This window comes from Platalea leucorodia (genome assembly GCF_965183815.1).
Source record: "Platalea leucorodia genome assembly, chromosome: 3".
In the NCBI taxonomy this organism is placed as follows: Eukaryota; Metazoa; Chordata; class Aves; order Pelecaniformes; family Threskiornithidae; genus Platalea; species Platalea leucorodia.
The window spans coordinates 45,432,862-45,459,953 of record NC_138825.1 but is presented as its reverse complement, the minus strand read 5'-3'; the positions used below and the strand labels follow the sequence as shown (position 1 = coordinate 45,459,953).

General features: G+C 41.0%; 1 protein-coding gene across 1 annotated transcript in view; it reads left to right on the top strand.

The window, feature by feature from the left end:
• Positions 1–5,578: 5,578 nt before the first annotated feature.
• The window catches only part of SLC35F3 (solute carrier family 35 member F3), a gene marked incomplete at both ends in the record, with an annotated part of 187,953 nt that continues 166,439 nt past the window's right edge, over positions 5,579–27,092 (top strand). The window contains 2 exons of the mRNA XM_082307913.1: positions 5,579–5,631; positions 5,938–6,167. Of these exons, the coding sequence (XP_082164039.1) occupies positions 5,579–5,631; positions 5,938–6,167 (283 nt within the window). The remainder of the gene's footprint in view (positions 5,632–5,937; positions 6,168–27,092) is intronic.

Below are 27,092 nucleotides of genomic sequence, written 5' to 3'. Positions count from 1 at the left end.
GAAAAATAAGTGTGGCTAACTTATGAATAGGACTGAAAAGGCATACCTGGAAGTAAGTTGCTACGCCCCACACTATAGAACCATATGGCAAAAGTGTAATGCTCCTTGATCTTCTATGCTCCCAGATCAAAAATTCACCTGCAGGATTTTTAATGTTTCAGACACACGAGCAGCTTCAAACAGCTGCCATTAATTTTATACAGTAAAAATTGCCTGTCAAATCAGTCTCCAAGTGTTCCTTTCTTTTCAGAAATTTCTCCTGCCGAGAAAGCTGCACAGTCCAAGGCTACTAATACGTTTTCTTCATCAAAATAAAGTCAACTTTAAAAGCCACCTCCACAACTACAAAAAGAAAAGTTTATCTGAAGGGTGAGAATTATCAGATTTTTCTAGGGGCTAGCACACCTTCCAGATAAGTGACTTTAAACATAATATGAATGTTGTGCTCTGATTCACTAAAGCAGCTGCCTTCCCTGAGCACAAATCCATTAAAAGTTTTCTTTCAAGTTCTCTCCAGAGTCGTTCATTCTCTCCACTTATCTTTGTGGCTGTTGCTTTTTTTTTTTTTTTTTTTATCCTTGGGGGTTTTCATGGACTAGCCAGGGCAGATAGCTGTTGCTATGATTCCCCCTTTTTCTTATTTCCTGATTGTTTTGCTCGCTTCTCAGCCGAACTCATGTGAAAAGGACAAACTAGGAATGACACACAGATAAATACAGAAAACTTGCAAGATCCATATTTAGTCTTTCCTTAACGTCTGTTTTGTAGCCCATTATTTCTGGTACAAATTACTTGAAACAGCAGAACATGAAGGGATACCAAGGCTATGTAGAACACAGATTGACTTTGAGATTCAAGCCTCTGGCATTTTTCAAAATATGGGATATTGAAGAGGTCTGCTCTTCTGTATTTTCCGTCATTGACACCTCCTACAGTCCCTTTGGGGCCTCTTGCTGGAGGAAAGAAATGCTACTAATTTTTTTTGCTTTTTGCATTTCAGTTTTTCAGTTGAACTGGGAAGAGAGGCAACGGCAGGGCTCACACACCACCAAGATATGATGAGATGCCCTAAATTATTTTTTTCCTGTACCTCTTATCCAACAGTGGATAGCAAAACAACCAATAGGCCTATTTTCAATTCCAAATGTAAAGGACTTCTATTTTCCACTGCATCTGGCAAAAAAGAAACTGAACAGTTTATACTCAACAGCTTCAAGGTAGGAGATTAAAACCAGCTTTCTATAAAGCAGAATACCTCCCAGGAACCGGGACACTGACTCTCTATGTCCCTTCCTGACTACACCAGGCAGCTACATGATAATTTTAGAGGTTTCCAGTTGCTTTCAGCAAGGAGTCATGTCGGAAATTCTGATGCTTGTTGGGTTTTGCCTGTGCATTGCAGGGGTTTCAGAACAATGTGGGAGATTACATGAAAAATGCGCTGCAACTTGTCTTAAATTCATCTGACCGCGCTCTCAAGCACAGTCTCGCTCTATGTGAGAGAGCAAGTGTGAGTCTGTTGAAGGTGGTTGGAGTGATTTTTTTTGTTGTTGTTGTTTTTGCTTATTATTCGGTCTTGCATTTGGCCATTCTCTGTCAGCTCTATCAGTTTTTCTTGGTTCTCTTGCAAGCAAAATTATCCAGACTAGAAAGCTATGTATTATTATCCAAGCAAAATTATCCAGACTAGAAAGCTATGTATTTTTTTTTGTTGCTGATTCAAAATATTTTGTGTGTGAAATAGAGTATGTTCAAAGTTGCACTCCTATCCAGTCTGAATAGCATACTAAAATTAGTCCCACTGATTCAGCTGGAGCCACTTTGGATATACAGTAGCATTATATTCCTGTGGATGTCAAATTTGACCCCAGCTAGAGAAAATTAATAGTTCTGCCCTACAAGCATTTCCATATATTATGTAGGACTTCTATCATGTATATTGTATTTCTGTCTAACACCCAAAAACCCTTGGGGCGGGAACATCTGATTAATGGCTTGGGTATATACCTTCGGTGCTAAGCATAAAAATACTAAGAAGCAGGAACATACAACAGCTACAGAAGATTCAGTTAGAAAAGTACTTACTTAAGGAGGGAGCTGGGTTGTCTTCTAAAGACTCTGAGTTACTAGGTGTGATTTTTATGAATGGGAGAAGAGGGAACATGTTAACTTCATGCTGTAATTTCTGCGGCTGGGATTATTTTGCTGCCCAATGAAATATCTTTGCTGTCTTATCCTACTATTGTCACTGTATGCTTTAAATGTAAAACTCTTATCTTGGGAGGGTGGGAGAAATAAAAAAAATTACTTACCTTTCTCATAAAATGAGTAATATTTTGATAAGTGTAAACTTCCATCCCAGAGAAACTTTTGGCAAGTTAGTATCGATGGGAGGAGAAAATAAATACAATTTAAATTATATTTTCCTCTGACATGGCATCACATTGTACACGACATAATGCTAATATATCTTCATGGCTGTGCCTTTTAAGAGCTGAGTATCAGTCAAGCATATAATTTCATGTTGTCTGGAAAAAAAAAATAAAAGGGTGCATCTAACAGGACAGAATAAGTCACCACATTCTGGAATAAGTACTAATTGTTCCCTTGCTATAGGGCTCTGCCATTTTTAAAAAAAATATACCGTTTCCCAACTATTCTGTGCTTGGATGATCTGCAGGTGTTTCATTAAAGTAATGCACTAGTAAGATGTTCAGAAAAGCCATTTATAGTGGTTCCAGCTTGGTGTTGCCTACCATACTAGGTGGCTCCAACCTGAACTGAGTCAAATCCTACTCCATTTTGCCCACTATTCCTTAAATAGGTATGTACTGTTTAGCAAATGTTTTCTTTTTAACTTGTTCCGTACTCTTGGTAGCACTGCTAGTATACTACAATACTTTTTCTCTCCTCATATTAAAAATATTAAGTAGCTCCATAAATCTACAAATTCTAAATCATGTGGGATTCTAGACTTTATCTTTTAATGTCCAAGGCCATATTGTCATGTTTCAGTTTTAGCTACAATGCTTAAACATAATTAAAATTACATACACAAGAATTTTTGCTTGCATGTCTCCAGCAGCTGCTATTTTCTAAGAAGAAACGTCACTTACAGCAAGGTTTGATAAGATTCTAAGAGCTAGCTATGTTGATGTTGCCTGTTACTACAATTTTGAAATGTCATCTTTGTTAAACATTTCAGTGAACTTTAAAATTTCACTCCCATGCATTTTTTCCTCTCACAAGATGCATGCTCACTTCAAGTTTGTCAGCACTGCCACCCAATCTGTCCAAAGTCACTTGTGTGCATGACAGGAGAAAGTATTAACACCCATCCGTCATTTAATTTACACCTTGAAATGACAGAAGCTGGGAAAGAATAAAACAGCAGAAAAACAATCTTTATTGGACAGAAGAATGAGATGGTTCTGGCATATTAAAGTGGAGATTTGTGTAACAGGGCCTCTGGCTTCCCTGGCTCCTCTCTGGGGCTACAGAAAATGGGCAGCTAAATACTTCAGTGACGGAGGCAAAATTTCTAGCAGGGCTGACCAAGCTACTCTGCACCAGCCCATGCCGAGGAGTAGGTGAGTGCTCAGCAGGTGCCACAACTTGGCTGGTCAACAATGTCGCTTGCTTGGTTGTTGGAACCTTTGCTTGCTCTGAGACTTAGAACTTTGTACTGTTTTCACATGCCAACGTGAACTGCTCCTGTACCGAGCACAGCCAGCCCAGACTTACATTTCTGGACCTGCATTGTTATTTTTAGTACACTTTGAGAATCTTGTACCTACAACAATGGAGGAATTTGACACTAGATACATGCAGTATTACAGGCAATTTTCAGATGAAATCCTATCCCTGTCCATCACTTAAAGCTGGAACAATGCTGGACTTCGGAGTAAATAATCAAGCCGGTAATCAGTATGTGTAGATGTAGTGAGCATTGTGTTTTCATCCTCTCGTCTTAACCTAAATCACCCTTCTGCATTGGTTTGTATACCTTGCAAGGAGCTCTGTCACTTCACAGGTAGGCAGTGTCAAATGCCTGCAGAGTTACACTCTGCTTGCTCTGCTGGACCACTGCTGTTCACCTGTATTGGATCTGGGAACTGACCTCCACAGCAGCAAACATTTTCACTTTCACAGGCTCAAAATAAGGGTTGCATAGGAAATAAAACAAATTTAGTGCATTATTTAGTACATGTGTATTTAAGAAGATAATTAGTTTAGCTTTTATCTGCTGGAGACTTTTTACTTTCTTTCTGATAATGGTGCAGTGATCCTGTAAATGTTACCTTCAGTGATAGCGAAAGTTTGCGTTTAACTGATACTAGCTTACTTCTGCATTCAGTACCTTGGTGTTTTAATATTCCAGGTAACCTGAGCATGTGCAGTGGTGAAAGGGAACAATCTTTTCTCCTCGGCCTTCATTTTCTTTTTCCTATGAGACATAAACATATACACAAAAAATTTTTTAACTTCAACTATCTCTACTTGTAGGTGATCAAATTTTGTCTAAGTATCTATTATCGGATTTTAATTTTTTTTGTTTGTGAACAAAGTGTTTCTATGAGGTACACATCTCTGCTCACACATCCATTTAAGTTTAACTGTATGTTTCCCACTTAAGTTTAAAAAGGAGGGAAAAAAAAAAAAAAAAAGTCGCTTGATCTCAGGCCGGGTGCGTACGGTGCTGGTTCAGCAGCGTTTTGGGGAAAGGGGGAGGGTGCTCCTGTCAGAGCGGGCCCACGGTCCCTTCAGGACCGCCACTTTTGGGGTTGCCACACGCACCCCCACCTTCCCCCCCCCCACCCCCCGCGTTAGCCCCAGTCCGGTCTCAGCGAGGAGGGGCCCCCTCCGCCCCGGGGCTGCGCCCGACCACCCCCCCCGCCGCCCGCCCCGGCGACCCCGCAGCGCGGCCCCTTCCTTCACCCCTTCCTGACGGGCGCCGGACGAGGAGACGCGCGCGAACGGCGCGGCCCCAGCCCGAGCCGCGCTCCCCCCGGGCGGCGGCCGCCCCCGCCTCGCACCCCGCCGCCCCACGGCTCGGCTCCCTCAGCGCCGGGGCCGCACCCTGCCCCCCCGGGCCCGCACCGGCGGTGCGACAGGAGCGCGGGAGCGAGCACCGGGCGCGCCCCGGCCGCCCCTCGCCTCGCTCCTCGCCGGAGAGGGCGCGGGTGGGCCTGCCCCGGCCAGGCGCGGCGCGGCCGGCCCCGCCCCGCCTCAGGCTGCCGCCAGGGGGCGAGCGGCACGGGCGGTTGGCGGCGGCGGGGCCGCGGGGCTCCCCCTGCTGGCGGCCGGCGGCAACGCGCGGGGTGGGGGGCGCGGAGCGCGCCCTGCCCTGCCCGGCCCCCGCCGCCGGCGCTCCGCAGGCGGCAGCGCCGCTCCGCCCGTCTGCCTGCGTGCCTCCCCCGCCGGGGCCCAGCGCCAGCCCGGGGACCCTCTGCCGCCGGGGCCGCCGCCTCCCCGCTCCCTCCCCTCCTTCCTTCCCGCCTCTCACCCGGCCGGTGAGCGCCGCCGGCTCGCCCCGCCGTGAAGTCTGGGCGCCCCCCAGCCATCGCTGCTGCTCCCCATGGGGATCCGCGAGTTCCCCAACGGCTCCGCTCGGGGCAAAGCCGCCACCCTGTGAGTACCGCTGCGGGGCCGGGCCGGGCGGGAGGGCTGCGAGGGACGGGGACACCCCCCCACCCCACCCCACCCCACCCCACCTCACCTCAGCCGGCGGCGCCGCCCGCCCCGGGGGTCGGTCCGGCGGAGGGCGGCGAGGAAAGTTTGCGGGGCCGCTGCCGCGGGCGCCGGGGCCGCTCACCTGCCGGCGGCGGTCCCGCCGCCCGCCGCCAACTTCGCCCGGGGCCGGGGGAGGGCGGCGGCCCCCGCGGCGGCGCTGGCAGCCGCGGCCCCCGCCGCTGACGCCCGTCTCCCGGCCCCCAGCGGCATGCGGCGCTCCCCCGATGTCAGCCCCCGGCGGCTGTCCGACATCAGCCCGCAGCTGCGGCAGCTGAAGTACCTGGTGGTGGACGAGGCCATCAAAGAGGACTTGAAGTGGTCCCGCTCCGTGGAGGACCTCACCAGCGCTTCCGTGGGGCTCACCTCCATCGAGGAGCGGATCCTCCGCATCACCGGCTACTACGGCTACCAGCCCTGGGCCGCCAGCTACAAACGTGAGTCCCCGGCGCGGCCGGGCGGGGGGCTGCGAGGAGGGGGGCGGGCACCGGGGCTTCGCCTGGGGGCCACCACGGCCCAGGGCCGGCTGACGAGCGTGGGTTCGAGGGGCAGACACACTTACTGATGCTGATCGCCATGTTTGTGACAGCTGTGTAAAAGCCCCAGCGCGTTCATGCGCGTACTGGTTTCACAAGTAATACGTTATCAGTGCGTCTTTCCGTTGTTTCGGGGGTCTGTCGGGTTTTCGCAGCACTTGATCTGAATGTTATGCCTTTTCCTATGTCAAGTGGAACTGCTCCTTCCATATGCCTGCACTTAAGAAAGAAACGTCCTATGATATCCATATGAAGAGAAACATAGCTGTATTTCTCCACATATGTGATTTACAAAGGAAGCGATACCTTGAGTGGTTGTAATACATCAACTAGTATTTTTGCGTGTAACACCTTATTCCTTGTCCATCTTTCATCACTACGATGGCAATTGCATGAATTAACAAGTTCTAAGAATAATTTATCAAGTAACTGAAGTCAAAAATATTTTGGTTGTCTTAATGTCGTTTGTAACATCACAGGGGTTTTTGTTGTAAAAAGGATTCTGCTGTAACAGAAATCATTGCTTTGCTGGGAAGAATGGCTCTGATAAAGTGATTGTTTTCATGTTGTACTTTCCTAAGTATTAAGTGTAAACGTTCTGAAATGTTTACTCGTGGATTATCTGTTTGGCAGTGTGCTTAATAATGGAAGAGAATGACACAAGAAAGCATGGTACACAGTACTAGTTCAGTTTTTCTGTGAGGAAGAGCTACTCACGGTTGCCTGATAATAGGACTTCGCTAATAAATATTCTAAGACTTCTTCTGTGAGAGCCTTTTATTGTTCTTGATTGCAATTATGACAGAAATATCTGATATTCGCTACTTTACTCACAGGGAGTATGGGATATCTCTAAGAGCAATTCCATTGCCTGGATTGGGACCATTCTTGAGAGTAAAGCTTGTTCAGGTCAGTTTTCAGGACCAGACCGTATGCTGATGCCAGACTGAGTTGGATGTTAATGCTTCTGTCTGACAGAGTGACTAATAGTCCAGCTGAAGTCGCACTGAGCTGCTATGGCTGAACCTTCTGAAATAATAAAGGGCATGCTGGCTCCTCAATTATAACCTATTTGTTGAAATTTATAACTGTGTCTGAAAAAGTTAATTGCAAGCCTAAGCCTGCTATTCTAGTTATATTTTCTCTCATAACTCGTTCTGAATAACAAAATTACATACTTGAGTTGTACTGGTGGGGGATAAATATGCAAGGTGTCTAAGTTTCATAAAAGTATGTCTAAAAATAATAGGTTATGTGAAGTCATTGCCAATTTAAAACCCGAGTTGCTAGGAATGTAGAAGAACATGCAGAAGAGAGACCCGTCTCTCTAGCTGGTATAATATGGCATGGCTGAAGCAGAGCTGTGTTGATCTGCATCAGCTGAATAGCTGACTGAATGCATGTAAATGGAGTAGAGCATCACAGTGGGAAGTCAACTTTGTAATGGCTACTTTGAAACCTCTTTGAATACCTTCAAGCTGGGCATATGCCCAGTTTTGGGATATCAACTTTTCCTTGTGACTTTCCAGTTAGAAGGTTTAATTGACCCAAGAACTGTGAACAAACAATTTTTATTACGTTCAAATTGCACCCTGGGTACTTTCTGTCATCTTATTTTGCATGCTTGTAGACATTTAGGTGCTGTTGGCACTACAACTATAATTATGGAGTGCATTAATAATGGACCTGCTTTCTAGAAAATAAAGTCTGTAATCTAGTTTGACCTAGATTTGGTCCATCTCTCTCAGTGATGTTCTTTTTATTGCAACTAAATCACCTGTAGGGCCAGATCTGTGTTTTTCACACTGGGATGTATTCCTCTCATACTTCATTTAGACTGGGGGGGGAGAGAGAGAGAGAGGTGTATCTATGTATAAAATTGTTTGAGACATTCAGAAAGCTTTTGCTAGTTAGGTTTTTTTGTGTGGTTCTGTTTGTTTGTTTGTTTGTTTGTTTGTTTGTTTTTTAACAACATTCCATGAGGGAAACTACCAGAGATAATCAGAGATAGTGTTGCCATGACCCCAAAACTTGCTTGGAGGCTAGTTTTGTTGTGGTAAAAACCTAACCATTTAAAACATACTGGGATACCTCAAGGTTATATACCAGTTCCAGTATTTAATATACTTATAAATTAGATGGAAAGAGGGGAGGAAGAAGTGAAAATCTGCTGAAGACACAAACTGATATGGATTTGTCATTACTCTAGGGAGACCTGACCTAGCCAGGCGAATAGCCCAAATGTCAACAAATGACATTCAGTTATCACAAATAGAAGCCTCGTGTTTCCTGAAAATGCTAAAATTACCTGCAAAATTTTACATCATTTCATCAGCTGGTGAGAGGGAATAGTTTGGGACTGTACACAGCTCAGGGAAGACCTCTGCTGTTGGACTGCACTTGCAAACCAGATTGTAGGAACGGGAATAATGTAACGTACTTCTATGTTATGATGTCTTCAGAGAACTTAGTGGTACAGCCTAGTGAAATACTGTGCAATATTGGTTATCTCCTCTCAAAAAAGATTACAGAAGACTCTGAGATGAGTAGAGAAAGAGCATCGATAATCTATAGAGTCTCAAGAGTTTTGGCTGTTTACCTTAAAGAGGTTGAAACAAAAGCATGGAAAATACTGGCACATATTGCTCAGGCAGATAGAGTGTTTTTCTTCTTTTTGTGCCATAAGAGAAAAACAGGTGAACAGTCAGTGAAGCTGAAAAGCCATCAATTAAAAACTGATAGAAAAAGAAATAATTTTTAAGAAAACATGTAATTTGTTCTTGAGATCGAGAATTCAAGGGCTTGTAATTGATAGCTTGACAAGATCTAGAATTGTAATAAGTTGGGAAAAATATTAGAGAGAATACTAAACTTCACTATTCAGAATTCAAATTAGCCTCTCTTAGGCTGGGAGGGGGCTGCTTCTTGAGGGTTTATTGCACTTTCCTCCGTAGTGTCTGCCCACCTTCAGAAAGAGGATAGGAGTGTGTCCTGATCCAACCTGGCAGTTCTTATTCTTCTGTAATACTGATTTTTAGGGTACACTACTGATTTTTAGGGTAACTAATTATGTGAATAACTGCTCTCCAGTCTAAATAAAATACTCATATTTGTCCCATGGGGACTATTTTGCAGCATCTGATTTGATTTCTCAAATGCAAAGGCAGAGGGGAAGAAACACGTAGGATGCAGTCAGATTGTAGAAGTGTACTCTGATGCAGCTACGTCAATAACAGAGCTCAATATTTGTGAAATCCTAGTTATCAACAAGAGGTATTTTAATTGACTTATGATTTTTTTTAAAGTAACGTGTAGGGATCAAAGAATTTAATTTAAAAAAACAAAACACCACAAAATTTGTAGATTCCAGTGACAGCCTTTTTGTTGTATGGAGATCAAACCATTGTTAGGGCTGTATTAGCAGTGCTGTTCTCTTCCATGATGGTTAAGTAAATTAGCATGATTTCTGCCTCTAAAAGCCTGTGACTTCAGTTTAATAGCAGAGACAAGTTTGGAGGTGAACAGCCATATTTTAAGTTTTCATTTCGCGCCATTGTCAGTAGGAATTAGTAGGAATGTTTCTAAATATTTTTACAGGTATAGTGCGTAGGAGCTTTTCTGTACTTGAGAAGTACAGGTGTCACTAAACTCTTGAACTGTCTTGCTGTTCTGTATGGAAGACTCGTCTATTTTAATTATTGTAGCAAATGGCAGGGTGCTTGTTTCCACCTGAAATGTGTACAGCTAGCACCTTTGCCAAACATTCAGTTTTCTCTACATTAACTAGGTGTATTTTGTGGTGATTCAATATCACAGTTTGTCATTATGTGATTAGTATTTTAAATACGTTCATGTGGGCTTGAGCCAGCTATCCCGATTTTGCAATCTTTGCCTCTTCCTACAGATCGCCTGCTTTTACTCCTTGTTTAAGATTGGGATCTTTCTTCTAAAGCAGGGACTTTCAAATATCCTTAGCATGTGTTCCTAAATACAGACTTCTTGTGGACAAATCAGGGTTATATGGGTCCCTCCCTCCTTTTAGATGCCCAAGAGACCACCTGGCCTCCCACTTTTATTCACTTACCTTCTTTGTGTGCTTACAGATGTTACTCTACCTGCAGAAAGAATATTAAGAGAACAGTACGCACTTTAAACTCCTCTCAGTTCTATTTAGTCGGAATTGACAGGAGTCTGTGGTTCATGGCTTGTGAACATACATTTCTATGAGACTTTGACCTTGTGAATAATTCGAGGTTGTTCCAGTGATGACTTGTAAGTGGCATGCTGTTGTTCAGGTGAAAGGGAAAGATTGTGTCCAGTAACTGAAGTTCTCTGACTCTACTCCTCCCTGCTACTTTAGATATTAGTTTCCTATTTTTAACCATAGAATCATAGAATGGTTTGGATGTTTCTTCGTAGTTATTTCAACAATAACAAAAGAAACCATACAGTTTTAATGTCTAGAATTTCAATGTAGTACTCATCCAGCATGTAGTACAGTAGGTCTTGACCTGGACGTGGAATTTAAGTGGTATCACCAATATAAGTAACTTATTGGAACACATTGGCTTACAAATATCCTGAACGCTGCTCAGAAAGCATAATTGCCTGGCTATGAAAATGCCCCAGTTAGTGAACTTTGGTAGCCTTTCAAGGTAGCAGTTTAGTGTCGGTTTTAGCTAATTAAAAGTATGAGCATTGTACCCTTATAAATACTGGAGTATCAGTTACACAGGTAAAGACCAGTGTTTGCAGCTGATCTCCAGTGTTCCTCCTTGTGATCTGCTTTTCATGTGCCACTGAATGCTGTAACTTTCACACTTGCTAAAAGCAAATCCAGTGGGGATATGAATCAGGATAAAAATATTAATGCTTGAAATTTGTTCAAATACTTTTTTCACGTATTTGCATCCGAGCGAGAATTTAACTTGTATTTTGAGGTGATATACAGGAATCTCCAGAAGTTCAAAGACAAAAGCTGAAGAGTATTGTTTTCTCTGGGGAAAGCCATTTTCAGGCCAGCTGTAAGTGATTCATTTAAAACTGATTACTTGCTTTCCAGTACATAAATACCGAATGTAATGATCCTGTAACTAATTCAAGACTTGGTGGTATTGTTCATGTTGCTGTTCCTGAGGTCAGATGATTATATGAGAATCTCACTTTTCAGGTGACAACATGGAGTAACCTCTAGATGTCTGGCTCTGGGAGAGAAACTCAGCCAGCTGCCCCAGGGTCCTTCTACAGGTTAACCCTGCTCTCCCCACCCCCACCCCCCCCAAAGCCTAGAAGACAAGTAAAGTATGTGCTTTATCTCTTTTTTTTTTTTTAGCCAGGCTTATGGTGTCTGAGGCCTGATTAATTTTTTTCTAATGCTCTTCATTGGCAATACTAACATAACTAATTGTTATGCTAGCAAGAAAAGCTAAGAAAACATGGTAACTCCTACAGGTGAAAGAAAGCAATGGTAATGAATTGCATTGCAGATTTAAAAGTACTGTAGCGTTGTTGTTTCAAATGTCAGCTATAGTTGTCTGCTGCAAGCTAAACCTACATGTGGTTATACACAAACCAGGGATATTACTGATTTATATCCACATGACAGCTCACACAAAAACTCCTAAAACCATTTCCCCATACGTATAGTACTCACTGTAACTGAGAATAAGTGACCCCAGAGACAGTCTCTTAAAATATTTCAGAGACCTACCTAATCATAAGCCTGCAGTGGATGTCCCAGATTATTACAGGAGATGTTTCTCCTTGGGAAGGGAAGCCATTGGCCCCCGTGGGCTTTAACTGTTTGGGTAGTCTCGCAACTGCGAATGAGTATGGAATAGCACAGTCTGGCCACATGAGACAGGGCAGAGGAGTGCAGGTGATGAACACTGAGCAGCTGCAAAGTTACCACATGAATATTTAAAGACAGAGGGAGATTGAAATATAGCCAGCCTTTCAGAAGCTTCTTTTTCAAGACAATTCCAAAGGAGGAGAGACATGGGCGTCCTTTGGCTTTTTTCAGGTGGTAAGAAAAGTATTTTTTGGCCAATGCTAAGCAGAAAACTAGTTCCCATTACAATATGGAGCTTCATTAATGACAAAATTTAAGTTTTAAATTGCTTGCTGGCAAGCCAAGCAAATTGTAATTTAAACTGGTTTACTAAACACTTTGAATTGTTTAGTAAATATTTGGTAAATGTTTAGTGAACATTTAGTAACTTGTTTAATAAACAATTTTAATTGTGTAGTGTTAAGTAACCACCACTTTTAACTAGGCAGCTGGAGAAATATTTTATATTTTGTATCTAGTTTTCACAGTGAAGAAACTAAAAATTGCCACCTACAAAATGGCCCCTCTTTGTTTGGTTGGTTGTTGTTTAAACACATTAATTGGTTGCTTTCAACTTTTTTTTCAGTGCAGCTTTAATTACATGTCATCTGCAGTATGGCGTTTATGCAAAGCAGTCCGTGGGACAGCAATTAGGGGCCTGTTGGCTTCCAGCATTCATTTTATACCCTTAACAAATGTTATCATTGAATGTTGTTTTTCGGTAGACTGTACCACTGAAGTCTCCATCGTGAAAACCTGCTACTAAAGCTAGCTGTACGTCTTTGGAAAGTTAGGGCCCATGTTAGCAGTTTTGAAGAAGAGTGTTATCTGGCATTTGAGACACCTTTCACTGGTGAACTCTATTTTTTTTTTTTTTTTAAATAGAAATGTGAACATGTTCACCAATCAATGTGTTGAATCCATAATAATGGATTGTTGCTAAAAACACAAACTACTCTGTATTGATATGGAATAATGAGGGAGCAAGCTAATTGGTTAAAAAAGAATTTGGAGACTGTCAAGAATTATGAACAAATGTTTACTTTTGGAACTATCTTTATTGGAGGCCCTTCCTTCATCAGCAGAAATTTCTGTAAGAGTTCTGGAGCGTACTCTGTGGTGTATATTTGCAACTTAAATCAATGATTTGTTTAATGAAAACCATTAATTGCATAAGGTAACGGCATTGGAATCTGGCTGCAAAGTCTGTGCTGGTCTACCGTAATATCAGATACTGTTGCGTAACTGGAGTGTTACTGGAACACAAAGCCACAAAAGGACAAAGACTCTTGGTCCCAGATGTTTGTCCCTCTTGGAAGTGCTTAGTGCATCACCAGCGATGCTTATTAGCCTTATAGCTAATTTTACCAGATTCTGGCTCACATCAGGGCTGTCTCCAAGGGGAGTTTTTGTGCCTTAATCTCTCTTTAATGTAATGAGGTGTTTGTGCTTCTTATTCCTGGTGTAAATCAGAAGCTGCTGCTAATTGTTGTCATTTACTTGAGGTCAAATAAGCCTCAGGATAAAGAGAAGGATGGAAAAGTTACATAAAGGCAACTTTACCCCTTTGGCAAAGTGCCCTTCTCTGGAGCATCTGAGGGTGTAGTTCTGTCCCTCTCTTTATTTTGGAAGCTGAAGCCATAGACTTTCCACTGTTGCTAGTGAATGATGACCACTCTGAGAACAGTAATACAATGAGCATTTATGCCTGGAGAAATTTATCTGCAGATCATGGTTCCTACCTAGGGAGTAGCTAGCTTTCATGTAATATATCTCATAGAACATGCTTCCCTGAGCATTTTTGATTCTCTGATTATCTTCACTCAGCACATGTTATTTCATTCTTCAGCACATTGGTGTAAGAAAAAAGATGCTGTGATTGCATGTAAGGCCATAGAGAATATTTCCTTTATGAACCACTCCATGAAACATGTCATAGACAGGAGGGATGCAGGGGTGGTGTTCCCCGATTTCATTTTTCTTTTAACTTTGGCAAGCTTGTACTGCACTTGGCCAGCTCCCCTTATAAAAAAGGTCATTTAAGTGGTTTCAGACACCTCTCTTGAACTTGAGGGTCTCATAAAGTTCATTTTTGTACCAAAGCTGCCTTATTTTGCTTCCTGTCATTTTGTTTCCATAAGTATATCTGGCTAATGTAAGAATCAGGCTTTTTCTGAGAGCTTTCCAGCTCTCAGAATAGCTGGAAAACTATGCCAGTAGTGTCGGAATTTAGGTGGCCTAACATTGAGAGAAATAAGGATGACCTCCCATAGCCGACAGGAAATATTAACTCAGCAAGCCAGTTGTATGAGGCAATGGAATTTAGATCTTTCAGCGCCTCCAGGACAAGAGAATGTAACTGGCTGCTAGTGAAACAGTTGCACGGTTCCTAATAAGGCCTTGGTCTTGCATTTAAATATCGTTTTTGCTTTGCCATAACTGGTCCCTGTGCAATAGTTTGTGAAAAGGGGCCTTAATGTCTAAAGGGAGCAACCAGATTTTCAGTTTTGAACTGTGGTGCTAAGTCCTACCAGTCCCACTGCAGTATAAATAATAACTAGTAGAGCTGATCCAATAGTGATAACCCAAAGGGTTATCTTTTCTTTCTTGACTTTTACATTGGAAATAGCACAGATTTGATGTTTTTCCTCACTATCTCTTCTTCACACCAGCTAAGGTACCAAAGTAGCATTAAAGTTGAACTTGTCCACTGTCCATGTATGCTAGAGCAGGCCAAGCCCTTTGACTCTTACACTTATTGGCAGTTTTGCTGTTTGTGAGTCCTGTGGCAGTCTGGGGGCTCTACCTCATCTGAGGTATCTTGCTTTGGCTTTGCCAGAACCATGCAGTTGCGTGAACAGAGCACAGCCTTGTCCTCAGGTAGGTAGTGAACTGAGGACCTGCCCCTTCATAGATGTCGGGCTTGTGTGAGGATGATGATGGTGTCTTCATGGTCATGTCCTGAAAGCCTGGAGCTGGCTTTCCTTTTTCAAACAGTAACTTGTATCCAGACAGTGTGGTTTATCGAGTGTTCAGTAGGGATTATCTGCTTGCAAGTTTTTGCCCTAGCTGAAGTACTCAGTGCCAGGATAAAGATCAACCATCCAGTGTTTGCACCATGAAACAGGATATACATCTACATGGCTTTATAATTCTGGTGGCTCTCCTGCTCACTTTATGCAATGTCTTTCGAAAGCTTTGAGATTGATTTAATAAAATATGCAGCCATTTATACTTGTGTGTGTTTGGGCAAACTAACATGGTAATAGTCTTATGGTAATCATGTTTAAGTTTTCAGCTTAGACACTAGCTACTGCTTATGTTTTCAGGTAGCACTTTCCATGGAACAGTAATTAATAACAGAAAACATATTGTTCCTTGTACTTGTGATGAAATTATTTTTTGCTGTATAGCATTTAGTTTTACAGTGTCCCACTGGCCTGGTAATTTCTCAGTTGTTTGATCTTTCTTCATTTAAGAAACAAGACATTTATAACGTAAAGAAATATGTTTAGGTTTGATTTTCAGAGGCTAGTTAAAGAGAACAAATTACAAAATAATGTAAAAGTAGAAAAAGGCAGGCAAGAAAAAAAACCTAAAAATCAGTAGAACCATGGAAAATGTCTGTAATCAAAGTTAAGAGTTTGAATCACTTTCAAATGGAGTAAGAGGAGCGAAAAAAGGGCAGAAAAGGCTTTTTTTTTACTACAGGCTTGACTTCCTGATACTTCTACGTCATGTGTTGTGACTAACGGGGAGCCTCTGTTGTTCAGGACTTACGTTTCGTCTAATTCTTACATACATTACAAGTGTATTCTGTGGGCCTGGATTTGGGAGCTCAGGTTTCATGCAAGCCAGACATTACGCCCAGGCAAGGTGAATTACGGTGCATCAGGAGTTAAAAAACAATTGATGCTGTCTCTGTAGTCATGGGAATGGCAGGTAGGTCTTGACATGAAAATGAATATAAGCCCACATTTAATTAGTATAGTAGGTATATTGTGGGACTCCTGCATCCAGCCACATGAACTTTCTCCCAATATATATGGAGAAAAGCCCTTTTTCAAACTATTCTCTTTTTCAGTCTAGGAAAATATGTGAGTTGGAATGAAAACTAGATTAACATGGAGGAACAGAGCTACTCTGTGCACAACTTCAGGAATTTCAGGAGGCTATCTGACTCCTGGAGGGTTTCTCCAGCTTGCCAGTTTATCCTGAGAGAGATGTATGAGGAGTGCACAAAGACACCTTAAGTCACTGCATACCCACAGTTGGCTTGTAAGACTTATGAAGGTCCTCTTAGAGGGTGCAGCATAGAATTTAACCTCCGGTTCCTGCTCATAAAATTACTTTCTAGTCTTTGGGAAGTAGTATTTAATAAACAACTTCTTTATTTGCCTTTTTTATTTTTTGTATCAAAGACAGAAAGAAAATACAGTATCCTTTGCTACTTCAAACTTTACACTTTAGTGATATGTAGTTCAGTATCTGTAGGAAATTCTTTGTCTTTTGCAAAGTGTGAAGTGAACAGGTAGAGAGCTCTATGTGCTTTCTGACTTCATACAGGATGAGAACTAGTTTTGTGTTTCATAATATTTCTCCAAATGGAAACAAAAATGGGCAGTAAATCATAGAAACATGAGTGAGTATTTTCTTTGTAGGGAAATGTGTGGACAAGAAACAGGTCTTCAATCTTGTACTGGGAGCAATACTTTGGACCTCCTCTTTCTGGTACGTGCATAGTAGAAGTCGAATCTCACTGGAAATCGTTCTGGCAAACAGTATTAGGCATTCTGTATTTATTCCTAAAAAACTCAGAAAATGAAAAGACTTTTGCATGGCATCTTTATAGGAATCTTTGCTATTAATATTACTTTAAAATTACACTCATATACCAGACGGGGTTTTCTTTCTGCGTGTCAAATTCTTTTATATCCTACAATAACGCTTTTTTAAAGGCACAATATCTCTTGTCTACATAATAAAAATACATTGGAAGTGAGAATGATATCAGAACCTCCAGAGTGTAAACCTAGAGTCTCTTATGACTCCCTAGGTACTTTTAATTTCTTGGTGAAATTGTTGCACAAAGAAAACTGGAAAAAGCGCCTCCAGTAGAGCACTTCTGGCTCAAAGTGATATATTATTCAGCGCCGCACTCGTACTAATATTGTAAATATGAGAGAATTAGAAAAGCTGTTGGGATGAATCCCTGACTCCAACCAAGTCCCTGGCACTTTTGTCAGTACCTTCAGTCAGGCCAGGTTTCACCCACCAGGCTTAAGTCTTTGAGTTTGCCTTTTAAGCAGGCTTCCTGCTTTATATGCTGAACATCTGTTCCTAAGGCAACTGCATCCAATTACACCTACCCATACATGGTCTTTATTATATGTTCCTGAGCACTATTGAGGAGCTCTGTTTAAATTATAGAATAATTATTTCTTTTAATAGATGTGCAGTTTTAATTTTCTTTCATCTTGAACTTGGTATTTAATTAGTACTTAATAGCTTGTCCCAACGTGGGTAAAAAACATCTACAGCAGTTGAGAAGAGAACACTCTGTCTTCCCATTGCCTAGAAAGCTTCGATAGCCCTAACTCAGTCAGCTGAGGAGTAAGAGCATATAAAATCAGGCCTCTTTGCAAACATAGAAGAAGGACAGGGTGCAGTGGGATAGAATTAGCGTTCCTGGAGAAATCTGAAATGCTAAAGATAACAAAATGTTGCATGTGCAGCTTAGTTTTTTTGGTTATTGTTAAACTATTCCATCACAAAATCAGATGAGTAATATACAGGAGGCAGCCTGGAGAAACTCCTAGGTAAAGTTTAAAATCCATCTAATGAAGCTGGTTGATTGGGTTAGTGCATTACCCTCTTACGTCTTTATTTTCAAAGACCGAAGTCATTCACTCTTCATGTTGGTAAAACTCCGATAGAAGCTAAGAGGAATTTTGCCTGACTAAAACCAGCAACTAATGGTGTGAAGGAATACTGTGGTCCTGAAGGGAAGGGACGGTTCTGGTCTAACTGTGGTTGCAATAGGTCTGTGAAAGCTGTACAGTTTGGCAGGCTTGGACACTCGTAAACCTCCAGAGGGTCCCAGGAGTAAGCTAGCCAAAGTATTTTTACAAACACAACATGCTATCACAAGGCCAGAGTCCCTTTTCCTATTCTCATGCCTTCTGCACTTTTCAAATGGAAGGGCAGAGTGACTGGATCTGCTCCCAGCTTCCAGCTGAGAGCATTCCTGTTGTAGCTATCTGTTGATGTAAGCATGTATAGTAAATTCACTTCCAGCTAAGAGCATTCCCCTTGTAAACGTCTAGTGAATTCCTTTGTTTTCTTCACTGTGTTTCCATGCAGAGGGCAATTAGTGGGTATTTGTGATTCTCCAGTTATTTATAAGAAAATGATCCTTCTTATTTATGCTAGGTGAGGACAGCATCAGAGCAAGAAAACTGCCTTTCTATCTGGAGCAGTCCAAAACAGGAAGAGGTAAAAAAATCTCAAATGTTGAGACAATTTGAATCTTGAAACCCTTTTTTGGAGGGAGAATTGTAGAACATTAGCCAAAGTTACATGCCCAGCTGTAGGAGTTATATCAGGGGAATAAGAGGGATCTAGATCAAGAGATTTAATATTAGTTAATACCTTGGATATTAACTGCTCTAGCTGAATTACTGTGCATTGAAGAATAATCGGAAGATACAAAACATCAACACATTGCAGAAAGGCTTCTTTCACTTGAGATGTGTAGCTCTCAGCTAGTACAGGGCTAAACCAGTTGTACTGTAATCTGCTTTGTGCAACAGCAGCTAATTTTACTAAAAGAAAATTGATTATATAAATCTGAGCTCAGCGTTGAAGCTGGAGAATTTCTCTGACAATAACCAACCTTGCAAGTCCTGATCTTGCTTTTTTGTTGCTGTTGATTTATTTCTAATAGGCTGAATTATTCTGTCATCTCTAAGGATGGTTTCATTAGATTTTATTTTTTTTAGAGTTAAAATTAGAGCAATTCTCAACCGTTGCCTACTTTAAGTAGTATTTCTCAAGTAATTTTGCATTTATAAGCTTTTGGGACTAACTAATGAATGAAGTTTAAACCTTATAGTAGTTACTATAAGGTAAGGCCCCATGCCTGTCAGTGTTGAAGAGGCATTTGGACAGTGCCCTTAATAATATGTTTTAAATTTTGGTCAGCCCTGAAGTGGTCAGGCAGCTGGACTACATGATCATTGTAAGTCCCTTACAACTGAAACTATTCTATTCTACTCTTCATCTCTCTAATAATTTTTATTATGTTAATGTTACACCATTAAAATATTAAGGACTTTATCCAGTAACCAAAATAATAACTGAAAATATCCACGGATGTAAGTACAGGGCCATGCATCTGCTTTATATTTGCAAGATAGGTCTTCAATGTTTTTGATTCAGTTAAATAACGAGGGAGCTATATTTCCTTGGAACTACTGAGTTTCAAGGAAATGCGTCTGCAACTATTTGATACACAAGTTTCAAGCGTGCAAAATTATATATGAGTAACTTAAGCTGTGCAGCAGCTGTGCAACTGAAATTATTCATTTGTGTATATTAACTTTTAGGATGTTAATTATCTGTATTGCCCCAAATAGCTGGTTTCCACTGACTGTGAATGTAATTTTTTTAAAAAAATACTAATTTAATATTCTTCACAACATAAAATATAATTTTTGCTTGTCTATGCTAATTATAGCTATCTAGATTTCATCATTGCTATTATATATACATTGGAAGTCAATTTATGTGTGAATAAACCAAATAGTTTTTCTGTGCAAACAGAAATAATTCCATTCGGTGTCAAAATGCTTCAGTTCCCTTAATCATTTTTTCCTCTCCAACATAATCATTGATCTGTGTTTTAATTTTTTTCATCAATCTGATCTTGTCATTTTTCCAGAATGTAATATAATCCAAAGTAATTTACTTGTGCTGGGCAATTAAGTTTGACACAACCGTCTGTCTATAAGGAAAAATCCTTGTGATGGGGTTTCTTTGCAGTTTATTTAATGCAAATTAAAAACTGTATAAATTAGTATTTTGATGGATGTTTTATTTATTTGAGAAAAATATATTTCTTCTGGTAATATTTCTGAGTGAGCAATTAAACGTTATAGCACCATGTTGTGAAATTAAGTCTTTGATATCTTGTTTGCAAGAAGCACCATTTACTTAAGCATAAAACCCTCTTCAAACCAAGTACATCATTCATTTTATTTAAATTCATTCTCTGTTGATTTCAGTGGAGTGAAGTACTACTTACAGCACAAGCTTGTAGAATCCAGCTTAAAATAAGTAGCCTGAAAAAGACGAATAAAGACAATTATCAGGTGTAGAGTTTGGGGGAGACAGCATTAAATTTTCAAATGTCTAGCTGAAAAAAAATAATAATTCAGATGTCCTGGATCCCAAATGTGGCATGTGACAACAAACTGTATTTACCAATTTTTTTGTGATCAAATTTAACTCTGGGTCAGGTTTTTGGAAATAGGAAAAATTTTGGCACACACAAGTCTTGTATAGACTTGTAGACTGTAAGAGACTTATAGTCTCTTATATAGAACATAAGTCTCCTTGTTCTATATAATCTTCACCTAAGGGACTGTCATCTTTAAGGAGCCACTGTTAACCACACTTTATTTGCAAGTGATTATCTGTGATTTGAACAAGTGGAATGGGGGGAGAGGAGAGAAATTCACCTTAGCTACTGGGAGGTGAGTCATGTGGGAAGTTGTACTGTTGCTTTCCTGTTCTCCAAGCACTGCTCGTTTTGCTCGGGTGCTAGATTTATCCACTCCTCATGGGAACTGAAGAGCAAGGGAGGGTTCTCTGATGAAAATGATGCAAAAGTTTGGACAAAGACTGCCATGAACATCAGGACAAAATACTCTATACAACTTTCTTTTTTCTTTTTCCTTCTTAAAAGACAAGTCACTTCATTGATGTTACATGGATGTTACATTATTGATTACAGTTGCAAGTCCTCTGTGGATATGTTAACCAATTGTCATATAAAACTGCAGGCAAATAAAAATCAGTCTTCCTAATTGAATTGCACTGCAGCGTGGCTTGGGTAGCCATCGAATGGCCTTCCTGGTGTAGACTTTGGCAAGGAGAGGAAATTGGCAAAAGCAAGAAAAGGAAGAGTACCAGTTTTTATTCTTAGATCAAACACACCAGTTTATCAGTGTTTCAGATAGTAAGTGCCAGCCAGCAGCAGCCTGGAAAGCTAGAAATAGTTAAGCTTCTATTACATAGACTAATTTTCAAGTTCTGTATGGTTGGGCAGAAGACTGAGATCCCCAGACGTTTTAGGGAGTTTAAGTTCAATTAACTTCAGTGAGAGTTAGATGCTCAAATATAAAGGTTTGCAGCTTAGATTCATTCTACTGCCTTGGTCTACATTTTCTTGTCAGTGGAGTTTCTCTAAGATGTAGCCTGGGATATGTGACTACTTGCATGTCGTTCTTTTCTGAGAGGGACTTTGTTGCCTGATTTGGCACCATGTTTGATCCTTAGCTTGTAGGTCATTCTTTCACCCCATGTCCTCAACTTCTCCTTCGTTTCTGTTATCTCCACCCCATTAACCACTTCACCTGTCTTCTCTCTCAACTGCTGATGAATTTTTTTCCCCCATCTATTTAGGTTTCTCATCTGTCACCATTAGGTCTCTTTCTTTCTTCTGATGGCCAGCTGCACTACTAGCTGCAGTACTAGTCATGGATAGATAAAGATCAAACCTAAGAGGAAAAGAGACCCAGAAAGACTAGCAACACCCTGGGCACTGAGATGCTAAAAAGAAAAACTGTGAACATGTTCTGAATTTTCTATAGGAAGCCCAGAGAGACAAGGTGGTGAGTGCCAGAAAGACGGTTCTCAAAGCAGTTTGGGGAAAATGGCAAACGGGGAGGCTGGGAAATCATGAGTTATAGCAGTTAATGTTAACATTTAAAAGGAGTGCAGATAGGTTTGTAAATGACAAAAGGGTGTTTCAAATTAATATCAAGCTAAAAGTCAGATTTGTTTTTATGCTTTAGGACAGGATCTGTACAACTCCTGGGCACCAATACAAATGTTATGAATATAAAGTAGTATCTGTCCTGCAGAGGAATATATTTCCCAATCTGTTTGTGTGTAGTCAGTCATCTCTAAGAATGAAATGTTAGTAAATTCTATTGAAGCCCTCTGCCTCCTTGAAGCCAGTGTTTTCTGAAGAGCCTGGGCAAGCTGTTTGGCCTTCCCTTAGAGCTCCTGCAGGTGAAATGAGAAAGGTGATTTCATAAAGCAAACGTCACATAACTCAACTGAGTTCTCGTTTTGATAGTTATGATGTGCTGGAGTATCCATATGCATGTATGTTTTGGCAGTAACAGAACAACAGGGATAAAATATGGAAATATAAGGGAAACATTCTGAAGCAATTTCGTAAATAAAAAAATAGAAAGCAAAGTAAAACACAAAGTAAAAAAGATTGTTATGGAAGTGTAAGAGTACGTGGGTGAGAATGCCATATGGAGCATTGGATTGCAGGCAGCCAAATTCGCATCTGCTGTGAGTTCTGTGAAAACTTGTAAGGAAATAAATAGTATGAGAAAGACATTGAAGAATAGCAAAGGCATAGGAGAGGTCATGAAAGCTTCAAACAGGTCTGAAGAGCTAGAACTAGGAAGAAAACTAGGCTTCTCTTCTGTTGAAAATTTAAGAACTGTCAGGGTTTATGGTATCTTTATACATTTCTCATACTTTTATTTAATTAGATTATGAGCTCAAACATTAACACATGAACTGACTGTATCCCAACGTTTTGCTAAGAGGTGAGTGCTAACTGGGCTATGTTGGAATTGCTGTGTTGCATTGTTTTGTTTTGTGGGTAGGCAGAGAGGAGAAAGAAAGCAACTTTATCTGAAATAATAACCAAATCAAAAAAACAGACAGCCTCGTATTGTCAGAAATTACCTTTGCCTATAGTCATATAAATGCTTGGAAGATTGTCAAGAAGATTCCTTCAACCTAAGCATTTCCCTCTCTTTATACTATATCCTAAGCATCTATAATAAACAGAAATAGTGGCCAGATCTTGATTATGCTTTTTGCTCACCTTATAGTAAAGGGCTTTAAATTGTTATTTGAGTATTTCCCTAACTTAGAGATTCTTTGGCCAGCAAACTCAGCTGTTCCTAATAAGGGACAGAGAAGAGACAGCTCCTCCATGGAAAGTAGAGTTTAGGGGCAGGAAAATGAGATACAATTGGATGATCTTTGTACAAGCAGCACATCCCTACATGTTACTTTCTACTGCCATTGTTTAGACTAGCCCAGTCCTATATCAGTCCAGGATCACAGGAGTGGAGAGGGTGGAGGAACATATTGATGCAGTCCGTGCCATCTCCAGATGTGCTGTGTACTGGGAATTTGGCTCAGAAAGGTGCCCTTTCCCTGCACCCCTCCTCTCCAGATAAACTGTTCTTAACAAGGTAACACTGGAATCCACAGCCCTCTCTCCTTCCTTTGCCTAGTGGCTGAGCCTATACGTGTGCAAAATCACACATATCCGAATCAAAATTGTAATCCTGATGTTACAGTGCTCTGTACTTTTTAATTGTTTTAAATATCAACACATGATTCAACCACACGCAAACCAAATCCATGTGCGTGCAGTGGTAGCCAACGCTGTTGGGATTTAACGGTGGAAGCTGTCACCCTGAACGGAAACAGTTAAGTTTGCTCATAACAAGTGCCCCGAGAGAACATTATGTAATGATCCGCACTGACATGTTTGGATGGTTTCTGTACATTGATCGATTGTTCTTACAGCTCATTGCCCCCCCCCCCCCCCCCCTTTAATTCATTTGCTTGTATAAAGACCATTAGTTTTGCACTGAATTTATTGTCTGTATCACAGCTGTGGATTTGTTCATCTAAGGCATTTTACAGAAGTCTTAATTTAGCCTTTTCTACAGTTGCAGCAATGAACATTGTAGTTTGACAACCAGTTATTTCAAACTGCGTACAGCACTCCTTGAGTGGTGTTCATAGAGAAATGGAAAAATGAGTAAGGGAGTTTGATAGAGAAGTCTGTGTACTATGCTTTTAACTTGGGCAGAAGAAATAAGGTAAACCTGTCTAGAAAAGAAATTTTTGCTATTTTCCTATGACTAAACCTTAGTCTGTTTTAGCTGCTGTGCTAAGACGTCTGTAAGCACCCACAATATATTTAAAATGGCAGAAAGATCACTTGCGTGGATACTCAGTAGAATTCAGAGGCAGATTTTTTTAACGCAGGAATTGGAATGTGCATTGAAAAATTATTTTGAAATACTGCAGAAGTTTTTGTGATGGTTGTGATGCTTCATGTTGAGCAGGTGATGGAAAGACCCAGTATAATTTGAAATAGTCTGGCTATACACTCATAATGAGGAAGTTTGAGTTTTTAAATGATTACTCCTTCAGTAAGCTCTGGGATCCACAGACAGGATACTGTAACTAAAAGACACCATTTCAACTAGTGTGTTTGCCAAACCCCAGATCAGATGTGCTTATTCTGGTCTGATACTCCTGCAAATCTAGACTTTCTAACACTAAGACACAGCCCGTTACCACTTAGAGCACTTATTGCAGTGGTGTTACTTGTGGATAGAAACATAGGAATTGCCATGATTGGTATGAGTTGTGGTCCATCTAATTGTTATCTGGCCTTCAAAAGAAAGCAAGGTTAGGTGACTCTGAGAGGTGTTATGAGGGAAGCACTCCAGAAAGGTGTGAGTTTGGTTTTTTTTTTTTTTCTGATCTCTAAGAGTTAGCCAATAAAAATAGGAGTTAACATATTTAAATTCTGGTTTTGAATGTTTTGGCAGCTGGTGTCTTATGGGTTCAGATATAGCCTTAAAATAATCCAACAGCTTAACTATGTGTATTTAAACTGCAAGATAAAAAATACTGTGCCACTGATGATAAATGATATAGAATAATTCTCTTTGGCCATGCAAATAACAGTGGACTTATTGGTAAGATTGTAATTGATTTACTTCAGAATTCTCAAATGACTGAAAGGATAGAACAGCATTAGATGATGACAGCAAGCTGATCATGAAATGATGTTTTGCTAAGCAGTGTGCAAAGCTTAGCTACCAAAGTGATTAACAGTGTATAAATATCAGAACATGGTATCATCCCCCCTTTATGTCTTATACCTTAGGAAACAAACTTGTCTGAAGTAGGAACGTAGAATCATAGAATCGTTAAGGTTGGAAAAGACCCTTAAGATCATCAAGTCCAACCATTAACCTGGCACTGCCAAGTCCACCACTAAACCATGTCCTCAAGCACCACATGTACCCGTCTTTTAAATACCTCCAGGGACGGAGACTCAGCCACTTCCCTGGGCAGCCTGTTCCAGTGCCTGACTACCCTTTCAGTGAAGAAGTTTTTCCTAATATCCAACCTAGACCCCCCCCGCTCAACTTGAGGCCATTTCCTCTCGTCCTCTCACTTGTTACTGGGGAGAAGAGACCGACTCCCACCTCGCTACAGCCTCCTTTCAGGTAGTTGTAGAGAGCAATAAGGTCTCCCCTCAGCCTCCTTTTCTCCAGGTAAAACCACCCCAGTTCCCTCAGCTGCTCCTCATAAGACTTGTGCTCTAGACCCTTCACCATCTTTGTTGCCCTTCTTTGGACAGACTCCAGCACCTCAATGTCCTTCTTGTAGGGAGGGGCCCAAAACTGAACCCAGTACTCGAGGTGCGGCCTCACCAGTGCCAAGTACAGGGGCACTATCACCTCCCTGGTCCTGCTGGCCATGCTATTCCTGATACAAGCCAGGATGCCATTGTCCCTCTTGGCCACCTGAGCACATTGCTGGCTCATGTTCAGGTGGCTGTCAGCCAACACCCCCAGGTCCTTTTACGCAGGGCAGCTCTCCAGCCACTCTTCCCCCAGGCCTGTAGCGTTGCATGGGGTTGTTGTGACCCAAGTGCAGGACCCGGCACTGAGCCTTGTTGAACCTCATACAGTTGGCCTCGGCCCATCGATCCAGCCTGTCCAGATCCCTCTGCAGAGCCTTCCTACCCTCCAGCAGATCAACACTCCTGGCCAACTTGGTGTCGTCTGCAAACTTACTGAGGGTGCACTAGATCCCTGCATCCAGATCATCAATGAAGATATTAAACAGAACGGGCCCCAATACTGAGCCCAAACACAAACAGGTGATCCAGGTAAAGGAGTTTAACCTAAAGTATTTCTGTATCTTGAAAATGTAAAAAGTGACTATACTGATACCTAGACATCCTGTATAGGTTTGATGAAGGACAGGAAGATGAAGAAGGCAATTTTTAATTTTCAAATATATCAACAGAAGATAGATTTATTTTTGTCTAGATCTATGTCTCAAATTAAATAAAAAATTCTGTGTTGTTTTCTGAAACTGGGAGGCCTGTACAAAAGTATGTAGTCCAACTGCATGAAGATTTATTTGGGTATTCATCCCCATTAAGCAAAAACCAAACTGGTCACATACTTAAACTGTTGAAAAGTGCAGTTAGATCTTTGAATGTAAAATGTAAGCAAAAAATTACTCTGTTTCACAATATCATCCTCTTACAAGTTTGTCTTGATATCTTTAATGGAGTTTAGATTTTCAATTATCTGTAAGTGTGCTTGAGCTCCATTGTATTACAGGATTGTTCCTACCCAGTGACACATGATGTTCTAGGGTTTTGAAAAAGTGAAATGTGGCAGCTGCTTTAAAACAAAGTTTTCATGTCTGATGATGAGGTCAAAAGGAAATTGTCTCACTTTAGTCTTACTGGTAATGTCAATGTAGGAACTCAATAAGTTGTTTAGACAGATTTAATGAGTTTAATAGACTCACAACATGCTTCAAGACTGTAGCAACTGAACAAGGAAATAAATAAGAACTAACTTCTTGCAGACTATTAATTGAGACTGACATGAAGCTGT